General features: G+C 53.9%; 1 protein-coding gene across 1 annotated transcript in view; it reads left to right on the forward strand.

Annotated features, from left to right (window-relative positions):
• The first annotated feature begins 681 nt into the window (after positions 1-681).
• RAB6B (RAB6B, member RAS oncogene family) overlaps positions 682-15,146 on the forward strand; it is a 57,852-nt gene continuing 43,387 nt past the window's right edge. Inside the window, exon 1 of the mRNA XM_016140326.2 lies at positions 682-1,128. Coding sequence (XP_015995812.1) covers positions 1,059-1,128 — 70 coding nt within the window. The 5' untranslated portion in view covers positions 682-1,058. The remainder of the gene's footprint in view (positions 1,129-15,146) is intronic.

Consider the following 15,146-nt stretch of genomic DNA (forward strand, 5'->3'; position numbering starts at 1 on the left):
CAAGGGTCAGGAAATCCAGGGCATTGTCCTGGAGATGGCCATGCTGACATTCAGGACGTCATTGCTCCTTCTCTCCCGTGGGGCAGATTTAGGATAAAATGGAGGTTGGTTGGAGGTAGGTGTGCTCATTACCAGTGCCTGCTCTCTCGCAGGCACCTGTGGACCCCAAGGAGGCGCCCAGAGGGGGGATCTGGGCATAGGGAGGGGAGGAAGGGCCAGAGACCAAACAGGGTGACAGTGGAGCCCTCTGTCACAGTCACGGTCCACCACGCCCTGGCTCACCTCCCTCCACTCGCTCAACACCTCCTTTCCTTTCTGCCCTCTCGGATGGCTACGCAGTGCATGAATGTCGCACGAGGGGAAGGGAAGAACTGGCATCTAGGTTTAAAGACCAGAAACAAATGTCCCCTGACAGTTTCATGTCATTTTTCTGGATTCAAAGGAGGGCGAGGTAAAGTGGTGAAGGCACGTAGAGGGGCAACGAGAGACGGTCCGGTTCAGAGCCTGACAGCGGCAAGGCGAGGCAGTTCTCTCCCGCACGGGTGTAGGCTTTGGGTGGGCAGCGGATGCCCCCCAGCCCTGCAGCCCCGCGGGCGGCGCATGACATCAGAGGCTGGGGAGCGCGCAGAGCGCAGGCGCCGACGGAAGAGAGAAGCGGGAGGGGGCCGAGTGGCGCGGCTCTGGAGAGCGCTCCTCCGCCCCGTGCGCTGTCCCTGCGCCCCGCTCCGCCCGCGCGTCTCAGTCCGCGCCGCGCCTCGCCTCGGGCGTCCAGCGCGCGCCCCTCGTACTGCAGCGAGCGCCGCCCGCGGCAGCCCAGCCCAGCCTTTCTCCTCCTCCTCCTCCTCGTCGTCCTCCTCCTCCTCCTTCTCCGCCGCCGCCGCCGGACACGCAGCTGCAGGCCGGGGCCGGGACGCAGCTGGGGAGGCAGGGACGCGCGCAGCCAGCCCTTCCCCCTCCGGCTCCCGCACCGCCGGCCGCCTCCCCTCGCCCTCCTCCTCTCCCCTTCCTGCTCCTTCGCTTCTCCTCCTCCTCCTCTCCCGGCCCCGGCTCTCAGCACCATGTCCGCAGGGGGAGATTTTGGGAACCCACTGAGAAAATTCAAGTTGGTGTTCTTGGGGGAGCAGAGCGGTAAGTACCCCGCTTATTCTCTTGCCTTGGCGTCGAGTCGACCTTCCCCACCCCCCGCAAAATCATCCATCCCCTTGCTATCCCTGGCCCCGGTTCGGAAAGGCTCCTCCATGCCGGGGTAGAGGGGAGTCATGGGCATGTGGAGGTCGGGGCTGGCTCGGGCGGGGCCGGGCAGGGGAGGGGCCAAGGGTAAGGACAGAGAAGGCGCTGGGGCCAGAGGCGGGGGTGAGGGTGGGATCCGGGGTGGGGGGCTAGGCGTGCGGTGCAGGTGCGGCGGCAGAGGAAAGGCTGGAGGGCGGCGGCTCGCTCCGCGGCGCTGGCCGAGGCGTGAAGGCGCCGGGCTCTCTGGCTCGCTCGCACTGCGGCACCGGCTGCGGGCGACCGCGCAGGTGGCTGGGCGCTGGCGGGGGTCTGGGGGAGGACGGACGCGCCTCTTTCGAGAACGCCGTGCGGCTGTCGTCTGTCCGCCCCCTACCCCAATGTACCGAAGGGGTTCCCTGCGGACCCTGCCCTCAAGCATGCATAATTTGCGGGCGCGTCCAGGCCCTGGGGCAGACGGCGGTAGGGGGAAGACTGACACCTGTCTCTTCTGGAAGGAGCTAGTCTGGGCCGTGAGGGAACAGGGCGCCTACCTCCCCGGGCTTACGTCCCCTGGCTATTCCCCTGGGGAAAGAAGATTCTAGACCTGCTGTCCTTCACGGGCATGTGTTAGCCTCTTTGGGGTTCCGGGGTTAAGACGACAACGAGGATCCCCCAACGCCAGGCAGATTTGGGGGATGGTACACGGGCTCCTCGCACCTAGAGGCCGCCTCGAAGACTGGTGATGGACAGAGAAAGGACCAGATGACACGCCCTGCCTGGCTTCTCAGCACCCCTCCCGAGAGCGCGTGGGCAGCCGATTCTTCCCACCGCCACCTCCCGGCTCACTGCCCTTCTTGGGGGAGGGGAGGTCATCGTGGCAGCCTGCCAGGGGCGGGGCGGGGGTGGGGTGAGACAGAAAAGGCTTCTCTGATGCTAGCAGCCTCCTCTGGGAAAGCATCCTTGAAATCCAGGTTGGTCCCAAGGTGGAAAGACCAGATTGAAGAGCATGACTCCTATGACACCTGTAGGAAGGAGTGGTTCTCAGAGCATCCCTCTAGAGGCCTCTCACCCAGGGCTGCAGAGGGCCCAGCTCTGCTCAGGGAGAAGGTAGTCCCTGGGGGCAGGACTCCCAGCTCTAGCTCTACAGACCAGTTTACAGGGTTTGGTGGCCTTTCTGTACAAGGGGCCAAGACACAACACAGGCAACCAGAAGAATCTGCTGGGTTCAGGGAACAGTGCTACTGTGGTATTTGTACATGTGGGTTGTGGAGGTCACATGGCAGTCTCCTGTCTCCTGCTGCCCGTTACCTGGAATAGATGACGCAGGGAAGTGTATCAAGGCCCTGACGTGGGGATGGGTCTTGAGGTCAGGCTGGGCATTTTAGAACTAGATCAAATCAGCCAGCCAGCCCTATGTTCTGGACTCTGCATTTCTGATCTTAACAGATTGTAGTTTTAGAGCTCACTTTTACCCATGCCTGAAGGAATTTCAGGGGTCTTCACATCCCAGCACTCTTCTCAACGGGGCTGGAGCCCTGGGAGAGACTCTGCAGGGATCAGGCAGCCCGGGAATTGAATACCTAGCTATATTGCCTTGAATAGGTTGTGAGGCCTGGCTGGGCCTCAGTTTCTGTCTCTGTGAAATGGTTACTTGTGGGCGGTCCTTCTACTCCTTGTTTCCTCAATGCCTTTCAGAGGGCCTGGACTCTGATAGGTTCTCAACAAACATTTGCTCATCTCAAATCTGAACATACTTCAGTCAAGGGCCAGGGCTTTCAGGAGGAGAATGTCTCTGGTGAGTTTGAGACAGGCTTCCTCAGGATCCCTGATGGGCTGAGGCCTGCACACCCGCTTTGCTCCTAGAATCACAGAAATGAGAGCTTAGGTCTCAGACATGGAGCTTCACCTCCCCAGCATGTTTAGATAAGAATTCTGAGCCCCAGAGATGGGAAGGGCCTTCCCAGAGTCTCATTGTATGTTATTAACACTTCTGGGGCTGGATCCCACTTCTTCTGTTCCTAACATGTCATTGGGAAATAAGATGACCTTGAATTGGGGACGTCTAGATTTGGAGAGCCTTCCTGAGAGGGGGTGAAGGTTGCCACTATCTGGTTAGGATTGTGGCTGGGTTGGGCGACCTGGTGGGAATGCTGGGCTAGTTGGTTGAGGGCAGGGTTTGTGGGTACTTAGAACATGGACATTAGGGACAGAAGGCTCTGCCATCAGTGAGATTGGCTATTGGCCACTCTGGTCCTCCCTGGCAGGGAATCATAGGCCTTGAAGAGCCTCCTCCCACTTGGATATGTCATCAGTGGGTTGTTTACCCTAGATTTTACAGAGCTTTCAAAGTCCTTGCGTTTGGTAAGGGATTTGTGCCTCTGAGTCAGCTGGGACAGGGGAATTGCCACGACAGCCACTGCCTCCATCTTGCCTGCACACAATTTTGCATGTTTTGTCCTTTGTGCAAGCATCCTGTGCAGCCTCTGTGGTGGAGGGAGCCCCTGAGGTCTGGCCATCATTCCCACCCTGGCACTCCCTCCCTTGTGACCTTGAGTCAGCTGAGTTCAATGGAGCCTTCTAGAGCAGCTGAGCATACCTACATGAGCTGAGTCCACTGGAAAGGGGCCAGGGAAGGGGGCTGGAGGGATGTGGCCTTCTCTTGTTTCCTGTGCCTGACCAGTGGGTGAGGACAGCTGGATTCTAGAAAGGAGTACCCAGCCTGGAGCCCAATGATGAGGAGAAGCATCAGGCCTTCAAAGATGCCAGGGGCCTGGTTTGAGTGGGAAGCTCTTGAGCCACTCTGGAGAGGAAGACCTGCAGCCATGAGAGAGCACCCCCTCTTGGAAGCAGAATGACTGCTGTCCCCAGGGCCATATGATACAGGCCAGCTGACAATGTCAACCTGGAAGTGAGTAGGATTATGGAGGGTGCTATGGACCTAGGATGAGGGGTTTTCTTGCAATCGGAAGGCTATGCTATCCTGTTGGTGCTCAGATGGCTCTCTGGGCCTGCTGGTCATGCCCATGTACTGATGGCAGTGATAGGGGACAGAGGGGCTGATGCACACGAATTTCGATGAGGGCACTTGGCATCCAAAGGAGACAGGCTCTGTCGGGTGTCTATAGAAGGAGAACAGGCCTGCAGGACACACGTCTTCCTCCTAAATTCTAATGGCGTTCTCGGGCGCCGGGCACATCTCCATGTGTGTAGTGAGGAGGAGGGATGTGGGCATATTTGCTGCACTCTGGCCTCTTCTGATCTTCCTTCCCTGAGACTCCTCCAGCTAAAGCAGGAAGATTGATGGACATGACGAATTTAGGCTGCTTTTCCAGGCTAAAGCCAGCAGGCCAGCTTCCTCTGACCAGATACCTCCCTGTCCTGCCCCAGGCAGTCATACTGCTACAGGTGCCATCCACATTGAGCACAATGTGAATGGTGTCCCTGGAGTTGTGCAACACAGTGACCCCACGTGCAGCTGCCACTTGGTCCTTTAGTCATTCGTTCTCCCACCCCTCTCTCCCCCCGCCACTTCCCTCTGTCTCGCTTCTTCCTTCCATCATCCGTTTATTTATTTAATCAGATCTTTGAGTGTATCCATGCCTCATGGAACTTATGGTCCACTGGGGAATACAGACATTTGTGGATATAATTACAGTAAAGGTCTGTGAGAGCCATAACAGCTACTCTAGAAGCACATAGCAGAGGCAAAGATGCTTCTATAGACAACCAGCTCCATTGGGCTGAGTGCAAGGAGTAGGTCTTCCAAGGGCCCCGCCCTCTCCAGGGAGCTTTGTCTGTTCTTCTTCCTGCTCTGGAGAAAAAGTGTGTGGGTAGAAGGGTAGGAGGACAAGGGCGACTCTCCAGTGTCTGGCTTGCAGGCACTGAGAGGGAGCTTTCTACCCACTTTCTTCCCATTCTTCAGTGGCCTCCCACTGCCTGGAGGGCTCACCCTTGGCCACCAATAGCCTGACCTCCCCAGCCTGACCTCCCAGCAACCACGACTACACAGGGAGCCCTTCTCTGGCTCGGTGGTTGTGCCTGATGCCCATCCCAATTTTCTCCTCCTCACCAACTCCCAGACAGGCTGCCCCACTGTGCTTGGCACACCTGGGCACGCGCCATGTTTGTTTTCACTGAGCATTTTTAAAAAGCAGTTAATCACATGCTGCACTATGACCTCTCCGTTGTCTCAGTTACTCAATAAACATTTAACTCATAGAATGTTTATTAACTCTTCTTCAAAGTAAAAAAGCCCTAACTGAATTTTAAGCCCCTTAAAGGTGAATTTCAGCTCCTTAAGAGGACTAGGGCTTAGTCATCTTTCCTCCTCCCCACCTTCAGGAGTTCTGGGCTTATTAATTATTTCAATTTGAAAATGATGCGATTATTTTCGCTGTGCAAGATTTTCTGATGGCCCATCAATAGATTAAAAGTGAAGGGAGTCAAGGCGGCTTTGGAATGGGATTCTTCATCCTGACTCCTGCTGCTTTCTCACGCCAGAGGATTTTTACCAGCAACACTTAAGAATCTGTCTCAGATGATTGGATCATTTAGCCTCGGTCATGCCGGACTCACAGTTCATCTCACAGAACCTGAATTTCCCAGGACACCCCTGTCCCCACTACCATCTCTGAGGACCTACAAAAAAACCCAGCAAGGCCCCCAGAGGTGGGAAGGAAGGGACACACCCAAACCTGATGCTGTCTAAGGTCTGGGGTAAATCATCAAGCTGCCACACAACTCAGCTTCTTAGCCTCAGCTTCTCGCCTTCCAGTTTCATCCCGTCCTTAGTGTCTGGAATAAGAGAGGGAACCTTGGATATTGCATTCAAACACAGAACCTTTACTCCTTTTTTTTTTTTTTAAGAGGTGTGCGTTAGGTGAGAGTTAGATGGATATCAAGATGAGAAGTAGCCTGTACGTGGTATAAGAGGAAAGTGGCACCCTTGATGCTGATGACAGAGACAAGGGAACTAACTAGAAGAGAAAAAAGAAGTGGTTAGACTATGTTCTGACTGTACAGATGTAATAGTAATTACCATCTTTTGCATGTTCTGATTATCATTTGCAGCCACCAAATATGATGAACCCTATTAAAATATAACAAATAATCTCGCTGTCCTTTTTGTTACTTACTACATCCTAAAACCAGCCCATGAATATTAATCCTTATAGCTATTACCCCAGACCTGCAGACTCACCCAGGGCAGGCCTGCGGGGGTGTCCCTGTTCTCCCTATCCGCGTCTTCCAGTGCTGCTGAATGAATGAACCACTGAATGTGCATGGCTGTTGGTCTCGATGCAAATAATTTAGAAAAATTGTTGGATAGAACTGTTGAAGTAGGTGAGAAAAGGTTGGGTAGAGCAGCAAAATTCCTTAAAAACTAGGATGGACTGCTGACAAACTGTGCTGGACACTTTCTTCACTGCCTGTCTGTCTTTTTCCATTTCTCACCACAGAGAAGAGAAAATGAGAGAGGTTGCCAGGAAGAGTACCAGACACACCCTGATATGGATAGATTTTGTTAGAACTAAAAAGACAGGCTGCTGGGAAATGCTGGGGCCCCTGGCAGGGCCTGGGGACTTAAAGCTTGAGGGGATTGAGACAATAGGCCAATCTGTGCTTCCTGGAACAGGCAAGGAAAGGATGGAGATTCAGAGCTACTAAGGACTCCTAAAAGAGGTTCTTTCCTGTATCTTGGGGCTTGAGATTTCTAATTCCCTTTATTAGTTTCATAACTTTTGCCCTAAACTGAGTGAAATCTTTTTAAGAATAGATGTTCACTGCTATGAATATGTAATCAGTTTAATAAAGTGATTTACTTTTAGTAGAAAAGCATATTTATCCTGGTCTCTTGGTAACAAGGGCAGTGGGAGCCTAGGTAACTCAACCACATGTCCTGGGACAGATACCACCTGTTCCTAGATAGTGACATACCCAAGGGACAGGCAGGGGTCCAGGAGAAAGCAGATGGTACCTTGCTTCTATGGGTAGAAGAGAGCCTTTAAAGCAAAGGTTACTTCCAGGAGGTGCATTGAGAGAATGGCAGCCAGGAACCCCAGCAGGTGCCTGGACAGTGGGTGGGAGAGGAAGGGAGACCTCACTTATTTGCCTTCTGTGCTGGAGGTCACAGCTTTCTTCTAGGGCCTGGACGGTCAGTGATAGGGCATGTTGCCTTAGTGGGGTTTCCCCAGAGAAAGGGGCTTCGAAAATTGAGGTAACCATCTCACCTAGCTCCCCCTATAGCTGGAGATGAGGTGAGGATGAGTCACAAAGGCTGGCTCTGCCATGAGCTGGCACTTTATTCTGAAGGAACTAGGAAACTGGAGGAGGATCCTCAGCTGGGGCGTGGCTGAGTCACATCTACACCTAGGATGGATTGTCATTCTAGGGCCTTAGAAGGTGGATGGGTGGAGAGGGGTCGAGATTGAGTCTATCCTTCCGGACAAAATGGATTCCTGGATTCCCATGTCCTTCCTCTAGTTAACCTCGTATGGCATTTAGGATCACCCACTATGCCTGAGGTTCTCTATACAGGGGACCCTGCCATAGATGTGGGATGCACCCCTTTTTGCAGGTCAGGGGGCAGAGGATCAGTGAGAGCTGGTCATGCCCAAGGGCTCACTGCTAGTGTGGCAGGATTGGAATTTGAACCCAGGTCACTGTGAGCAACTGGTTTGTTGGGCCTCATGCCTCTAAGGCAGGCCCAGGCCAGGGGGTATCGAGGGTGGGACAGAAGGCCACTGAGGCGTTATGGACGTGAAGTCTGTTATAAATGCCTCTCAGGGGGCGTGTGCCAAACTCTTTGCTGAGGAGTCAGTGATCACAGAATGGGGGTGGCAGGAAGAGGCCTTTGATTCCCCTAGGCTGGTGAGGGATGCAGGGGCCCAAAGCAGGGAGGAGGGCGGGAGAGCTCTAGGAAGGAAGCTGGGTTTCTTGACTCGCAAAATGGGGCAAATCCCACATCTATGGCAGGGTGCCCCCTACGGGGCCTCAGGCATAGTGGGTGTTCCTAAATGCCATCTGAGGTTAACTGGAGGAAGGACACGGGAACCCAGGAACCCATTTTCTCAGAAAGGACAGACTCAGTCTGGACCCCTCTCCACCTGTCCTCTTTCTAAGGCTCTAGAATGATGATCCGTCCTTGGTGTAGATGTGACTGAGCCATTCCTCAGCTGAGGAGGGCAGGAGTCTGATGTAGCTGGAATTGTGGATCGATCGGCAGGCATGCCATCCCTATACAGAATGAACTGCTCATTTAAGAGTGATTCAAAGGATGTTGGTAGAGAGTATGGGGCAGCTAATGCCTTCCCAAGTCAGCCTTTGGCCCATTGCATAGAGGAAAGACTATCTAGGTTTTAGCTGAGAACTAAATACTAAGAAGGGAAGAACCACACAAACTAAGTGGCTGGCTCTCACCTGCTCTGGGGTAACCTTCCCCCTGGCTTCATCCTCTCTGTAGGCCTGGAGCTATCAGAGCCCTGAGACACTGATTCTGTCCCAGGTCAGTCAGCAGTCAGCTGTGTGTTTGATAAGCCCCATCCTGTCTCTGGCTTTCTCGATGTGTCCCCAGAGGCTATTGGACCAGGTGATTGCTGCAGCCGATGTAGCTCTAACTCTGGTACTATGATTCAGTGCCGACTCAGAATATAACGTCAAGTCAATAATGCTTCCAGCCTAGAGATGGCACTGCTGGCCAGAGTGGTTGATGGGGCTGCAGGTATGAGGGTGTGGAATCGGGGAGTCTACCAGCCGTTCCCACTAGAACTTCCTCAAACAGGCCCCAGTGCACAGCCCGCCCCAGCCTGCTACCTCTTCTCCTGAGAGACATTCTTGGCCCACCTCCCTGGGCTCACACCTCCCTATGTGCCCCCAGGGCACTCTGGCTAATCAGTCTGATGATGTGTTTGGCTCAGGTTGCCAAGCAACAGGGATGGGGCTCTCCTGCCCTTCCTGCTGGTAGACATTTATTCTATACAGAAAGGACCTGTGATGAGGACCACGGAGGAGGTGACAGCTGCCAGGCACTCCTACTCTAAGACAGTTCCTTCTGCAGCCAGGTGGTGGGTGGTCAGCAGGGAGGGCTGAGAAAGGACCAGCACCAGGAGGGGTATGCTGTGTCCCCACCAAACCATGCAGGTTTACTGACCCGGCCCCAGTTCCTTCTCCAACCCCATCTCTTACCCCGTCCTCTAGAGCCCTGGCTCCCACCCCAGCCCAGCCCTCAGTCTAGATGGTGTTGGGGTTTCACAAAGATCAAATACATCAGTACATGGTACATGGTAAATGCTCAGGCGATGGGTAATTTTGTTAGTGAAATAGTGACAGCAATCCCCCCTTTGTAGATGTATGAGGGGAAAATAGGTGCGTGAGGTTTTGAGAATCATTGATCAGTCATCTTTGTGTAGTGAGCTGCAGGACGCACATCTGTGTGATCTGGCAGGTAGAACCGCATATCCTATTTTATAGGTGAAGAATGTGAGGCTCTGAGAGGTGAAGGCTTCTACCCAGAGTGCAGGACCCAGAGCAGTTACTGCTGAGCTGTGGAAAGAGCACCGAGGCCTCTAACTCCGTGGCCCACACGTCCCTCCTATTCCAGCAGGAAGTGGGACAGACTCATCCTGCCCCACTTGGTGGGGCCCCTACAGCTGCTCATTCCCACAAGCACAACTACAGGGGGAGGGGCTCTGCAGTACTGTGATTAGAACAGTGCTTGGTGAGGTAGGCAGGTAGCGGGGGTCTCGGCCAGTGTGAATATGACGGACCCAAGTGAGGCTGTGGGTGTGGTCTGCTGGGGTTGTCAGGGAAGGCTTCCCAGAGGCGTTCATGCACAGCCATCAGGAATTCACTGGCAGGCAGTGGGGGCATCGTGAGCAGAGGGTCAGGCTGGATCAAGGCTGAGGGCTGTGAAGGGCTTGGGGCTTCTTGAGAACTGGACGTGGGGCAAGGGAGGAGGAGTCAAACCTGGGGAAGTTGGCGGAGTCAGGCCTCTGGTCCACACACAGGACTCTGGGTCTTCCCTGAAGACAGTGGGGACCTACTAGGGGTTTTAACCAAGCAGGGATGCGGTCATGGATTAGAAGAAAAAGGTGGGGTACAGCCTGATTGGAGGTAGGAGACACAGGCAGCCTAACCAGGCAAGGCTGGAAACATTTCAAGGATAAAAGTTAGATGAGGGCTTGTGAGACGTATAAGTCTAAGCTTCCTTCTGGCTCTGAAGTTCAGCCCTGCTGGGGCTGCACATATTTTTTTTTATTTTTATTTTTTATGCCTACAGCACCTGGTCTTCCTAGGTGGTCTCCCATCCAAGTACTAATGAGGCCCAACCCCACTTAGTTTCTGAGATCAGACATCAGGCTTATTCAGGGTGGTAGACCATGAACCGTGGCTCTACTGGGGCACAAACCCAGGACCTTCTGCATGTAAAGCAGACGTGCCTACTGCTACACTATGGAACCACATCCGGCTGCATATTTTCTTGATTCTTTCTCTAGAATGAGGACTCAGGAACAATGAAAGGTTGTAGGGGAGGGGCTTTTGTCTTTCTCTGCAAAGCCACCCTATACTTAGATATTCCAAAATTGTCCACCTTGAGCTCCCCTGTCCTTCCTGCCTCCACAATGCCCTGGGTCCCCTGACTGCTTCTGTCCTGCCAAGGGGGTGCTCCACGATCTATGGCCTCCCTTCCAGACTCTTCGCCTTTGTCACCTGTTCAGGGCAGTATGTACCACCTGGCAAAAAGCTGGTTATTAGGTATGTGAGCTATGTGAGCTCCCAGCTCCCTAGACACTGGGTCTCTGCGCTCCCTCTGACCCCTGGTCATTGGGCGTGTGAGTTCCCCTGGCCCTTTGTGGAGCTTCCTCTCACTTCCTCCCTTGATGGGCTCCTCTTCCAGGGGACACTTGACTCACTTCCTTTGCTTTCTCCCATGAATTCCCTTGCTCTTCTCTTCTGGCTTCCAATTCCCCCAACAAGCTCAGGAGTTCCTGAGGACTTGAGGGAGAAGTGGGAGCCCTCCTCTCTGCCTTGGAGACAGAAACCCAGTCTTTAACTGGCTGCACAAAAAGCGAAGGGCAAGAGCCGGGGAGCTGGAGCGAAGGCAGGGGCTGCCATCCTGAACTCAGTCCTAGTCCTGCTCAGGTCAGTTAGTGCAGTCCTCTCTGTGGGCCAGCTCATAGTCTGTCCTCAAGGCCTGAAACCCCACCCTCCAAAGCCCTGGTGACCTCTGCTCCCTGTCCCTCCTGTCTTCTGTTCAGGCAGTGCCCATGGAGGTTACTGAGCACCACTAAGCCTTTGCCAGTGTAGCTGGTGGGTGGAGAATATCCTAATTATGCATCATCAGTGATCACAGCATGTTTCAGTCACCACCCATGACCCCTCTGAGCAGTGCCAGATTTATTATCTATGAGGTCAGGTCTGTCCTCTTGGCTCATTGCTCAGCAGAGGTGTCTCCCCTGCCAGGAGTTGCCGCCTCGAGAAAAACTGGCCTGGCTAAATTCAGCTTTGACCTGTTTCAGTCCTCTCTGGTCCCCCATCGTCTCTGCCGCTGGGGCAGAGACAGGACCAAGAGAACCATCCCTGGTTCAGGACAGGAGAGCAGTGACTATGGCCTCTGCACCAGAGACAGACTCTCTGGGGGTGGTGCGTTAATTCAGAGAGGTAGAGAAAACGTTCTGTTCTGACCCTGTTGCTGAGCAGGGAATAAACACCATACAGACAGAAGAGGGTAAAGCGATGCATTTAGAAAATGTTTCTTGTTGATTTTCCCATCCAGTGAAGGGAGGGGGCTACGAGAGAAGAATGGGAGGAAGAGGGAGGCAGCAGGGAAGTGCTCCCACCAGGCAGAGACAGACCTAGGCAAGCCACAGAGACAGGGCTTGTTGGCTGTGCACTGGGGCCTTGGAAAACCCAGGGTGGTTTGCAGCTTTAGGCGGTGGCGCTGTCCATCCTGGAGTTCTGACCAGATAGAATTAAAGGTTAGAGGTTCCTGTGGAGAAATTAATGTGTATCGGGGCACAGAAGTGATGGGACCGATTGTGTCCTCGTGTGGAGGACGAGGTGAGGTGAGGCGCGAGGCTGCTGCTGGAGGAGGGCTGCTGACCACCAGCCAGGTGGAGCAAGAGGAGGGGACAGAGGGCTCTTGCCTTGTCCTGGGGCTCAAGGGAGAACCTTCGTCAGCTCCAGTGCCCCAGTGCTGCCAACACTGGGCTTTGGTGAGTGGACCGAGCTTCGTCTCTCCCTCCCTGAGGCCGGCTGGCTCTGCCCGCCGGGACCCTGCAGTTCCCAGGCTGGGTGGCTGTGAGCAGGATCTAGTCTTGGCACTAGGACATCTTGGTTGAGTTCTGCTCTTTTCTGAGTGGAGAGCACCTCCAAGAAAGGTTTCTTTTTAGGGAGAAAAACGCTGCTCCCAAATTAGCCATTTATTTTTAGGATATTAACAGATCCTACTTGTGGCACCAAGATCCAAAAATTCTCCCCTGATTCTAATTCAATAAGTCCTACCCCCACACGTTTCCACATCTAGCCAAAACACCGCATTCTGCCCAGATCGGAGTGTGAAATGCAGGCCTGAAAAGGTGCCCAGCTAGCTCCTCGCTCCCACCCTGGCTCTCTCCCACCTACGTCAGAAGAGGACAGAACCCCAGATGTTGAGTCAGAAGAACCCCTCTCCTGCCTCTATCACGCAGTAGAAGGGCCACACTAAGCCAGGGTTCTGGTCTGGATAGCAGTGTCGGCTTGTCCATCCACCTCAGCTTGTGTGTGTGTGTGGGGGGGCTGGATATGATGTGGGAGAACTGGGCAGAGCAGTGTGCAAAAAGACACAGTGAAGTAGACACAGGAGTCCAGCCTCTCTGTACCCACAGCCTCCATTCAGGCCAGCTGGCAACTTCAGTCTTAAGGCAGAGAGACCTGTGAGGTTTTATTGCAGGTGACCCCCATAGGAGAGGAGGCGGAAGCTGAGTGAAGAGTAGAGGTGGCATCTCTTAGGCACCTGTGAATGTGAGGTGGTGTGGTGGACATGACCTGAGGTGACCCCACATAATTCACAACCTTGCATGAAGGTCCCCTCCCTTTGAATGAAGATGGAACCCGAGATTCACTTCTAGCTAATATGGTATAGCAAAGGTGATGATAGGCTGTCCCTCCTGTGATTGTTTGTTCGGAGGACTCCTCTTGCTGGCCTTGAAGATGTGAGCTGCTATGTTATAAGAGGGGCTACGAAGAAGTCATGTGTCAAGGAACTGTGGATGACCTCTAGGAAATTAAGAGCAGCCCCTGGCCAACAGCTCCCAAGAAAATAGGGACCTCAGTCCTCCAGCCACAAGGAACTGAATTCTGTCAGCAACTACAGGAGCTTGAAAGAGCACCCCAAAGAAACATAGACCAGCTGATACCATGATTGCAGCTTTGTGAGACCCTGGACAGAGGACTCAGATAAGCCTTGCCTAGAGTCCTGCCCCACAGAAACTGAGATAATCATGTATGTTCTTGTAAGCTGCCAAATCTATGGTGTTTGTTACATGGCAACAAATATCTAACACAGATGCGGTGAAGATTTTTTGAGGGAGGAGATGTCTTAGAGATGCCCTTATTTTGCAGACAAAGAGTTGGCTCATCCAGGAAGGGCTGTGACTTGCCCCTGGTTAAGCACCTGGCGGGGGCCACCTAGGAGCTGGGCCCCGGTTCTCATGCTGCTACTGTTCTCTCTTTATGTGGCCTTGAGCAAACCTTCCTGCTGCCTGTGCCTCCGATTTTTCCCATCACATGCAGGGCTACATCAGACATCCTCCAGGTGCCTTCTCGCCATGACTTAGTGTTCTGAGGCCACTGTGATCTGTGATCCTTCTAGAAGCCCACCTTTCACGCCTTCATGTGGCACCTCCCATGTTGTGTGTTTCCACTGGGGCTTCAGGAGGCAGCATCTTCCTGTCCTGGGCAAACTTGGGTAAACCTTATGGGCTCAAAAACCTCTGAGGTAAAGCTCTTGGCTCTATACCAGGAGAGAGGCTGGCTGGCCATGACCCTGGTGCTCTGTGACCCTGGGAAAGTGGCCCCTCTTCTCTGCCCTCACATCTCCTCAGCTCAGTGACAGACTTGGGCAAGATCAGCTCCGGAGTTCTTGATGGCTCATGTCATCTGTGGTGCTGCTTTTGAGAAGACTCCTTAGGGACTTGGAGCTTATGGGATGGGGACAGGTGAACCTGACAACCATCTCCTTGTCCTGGTTACCCAGGCATCTGAGACCTGGGTATCGACTCCATTCTCCTTGCTCCCTTCCCCCAGCTTGGCTGTCTGGCCACCCCAATGCCTGACCAGCAGTCATTTCTGGTCCAACAGGAGTGGAGACACGATACCATCTCTGTCTATTGGGTGGTCCTGTGCCACATCCAGGGTCCTTGAGATCTAGAGTGCCTTCTCCACCGCCACAAGCAATGGCTCTCACCTCTAAACTTCACCTGGAAGGCCGTCCCTCTTCCCTGAGTGAATCCTGAGCAGGTGACTTTGAGTCTTTCCTGAGGGCTGGAGGAGGCTTCTGTTAACTGCATGGGGAGGTCTGCACGTCCATTCTCCTCCCTCCAGCTGGCTCTGGAGGTGCAGGGGCTGGGATTGCTCCCATTTCTTCCTTATCAAAGCAGCAAGGTGAACAGCAGTGAGCAGGCTGCGTGAGGACAGGGAGAGAAGCTGGGCCAGCACAAGTGCCAGGAACAGCTCCCTAGGCTCACGGAGACCTCAGAGTCAGTACCGTAGCTGTCCAGCCCAGGAGTTCCTCTGAGAGGGGGTGGGCATTCTGAGGAAGCCTACAATCTGGAGGCCACCTCCCACCTGCCTGAGTGAGCTTGGTCTCATGGCTAGGCCACAGCTGTGCCCCGGGGATGGGAGCTATAGTTCCATTGTACAAGGCCCCTTTGACTGGAACTCAACTGACAATCTAGGAA

This window comes from Rousettus aegyptiacus, unplaced genomic scaffold (genome assembly GCF_014176215.1).
Source record: "Rousettus aegyptiacus isolate mRouAeg1 unplaced genomic scaffold, mRouAeg1.p scaffold_m13_p_4, whole genome shotgun sequence".
In the NCBI taxonomy this organism is placed as follows: Eukaryota; Metazoa; Chordata; class Mammalia; order Chiroptera; family Pteropodidae; genus Rousettus; species Rousettus aegyptiacus.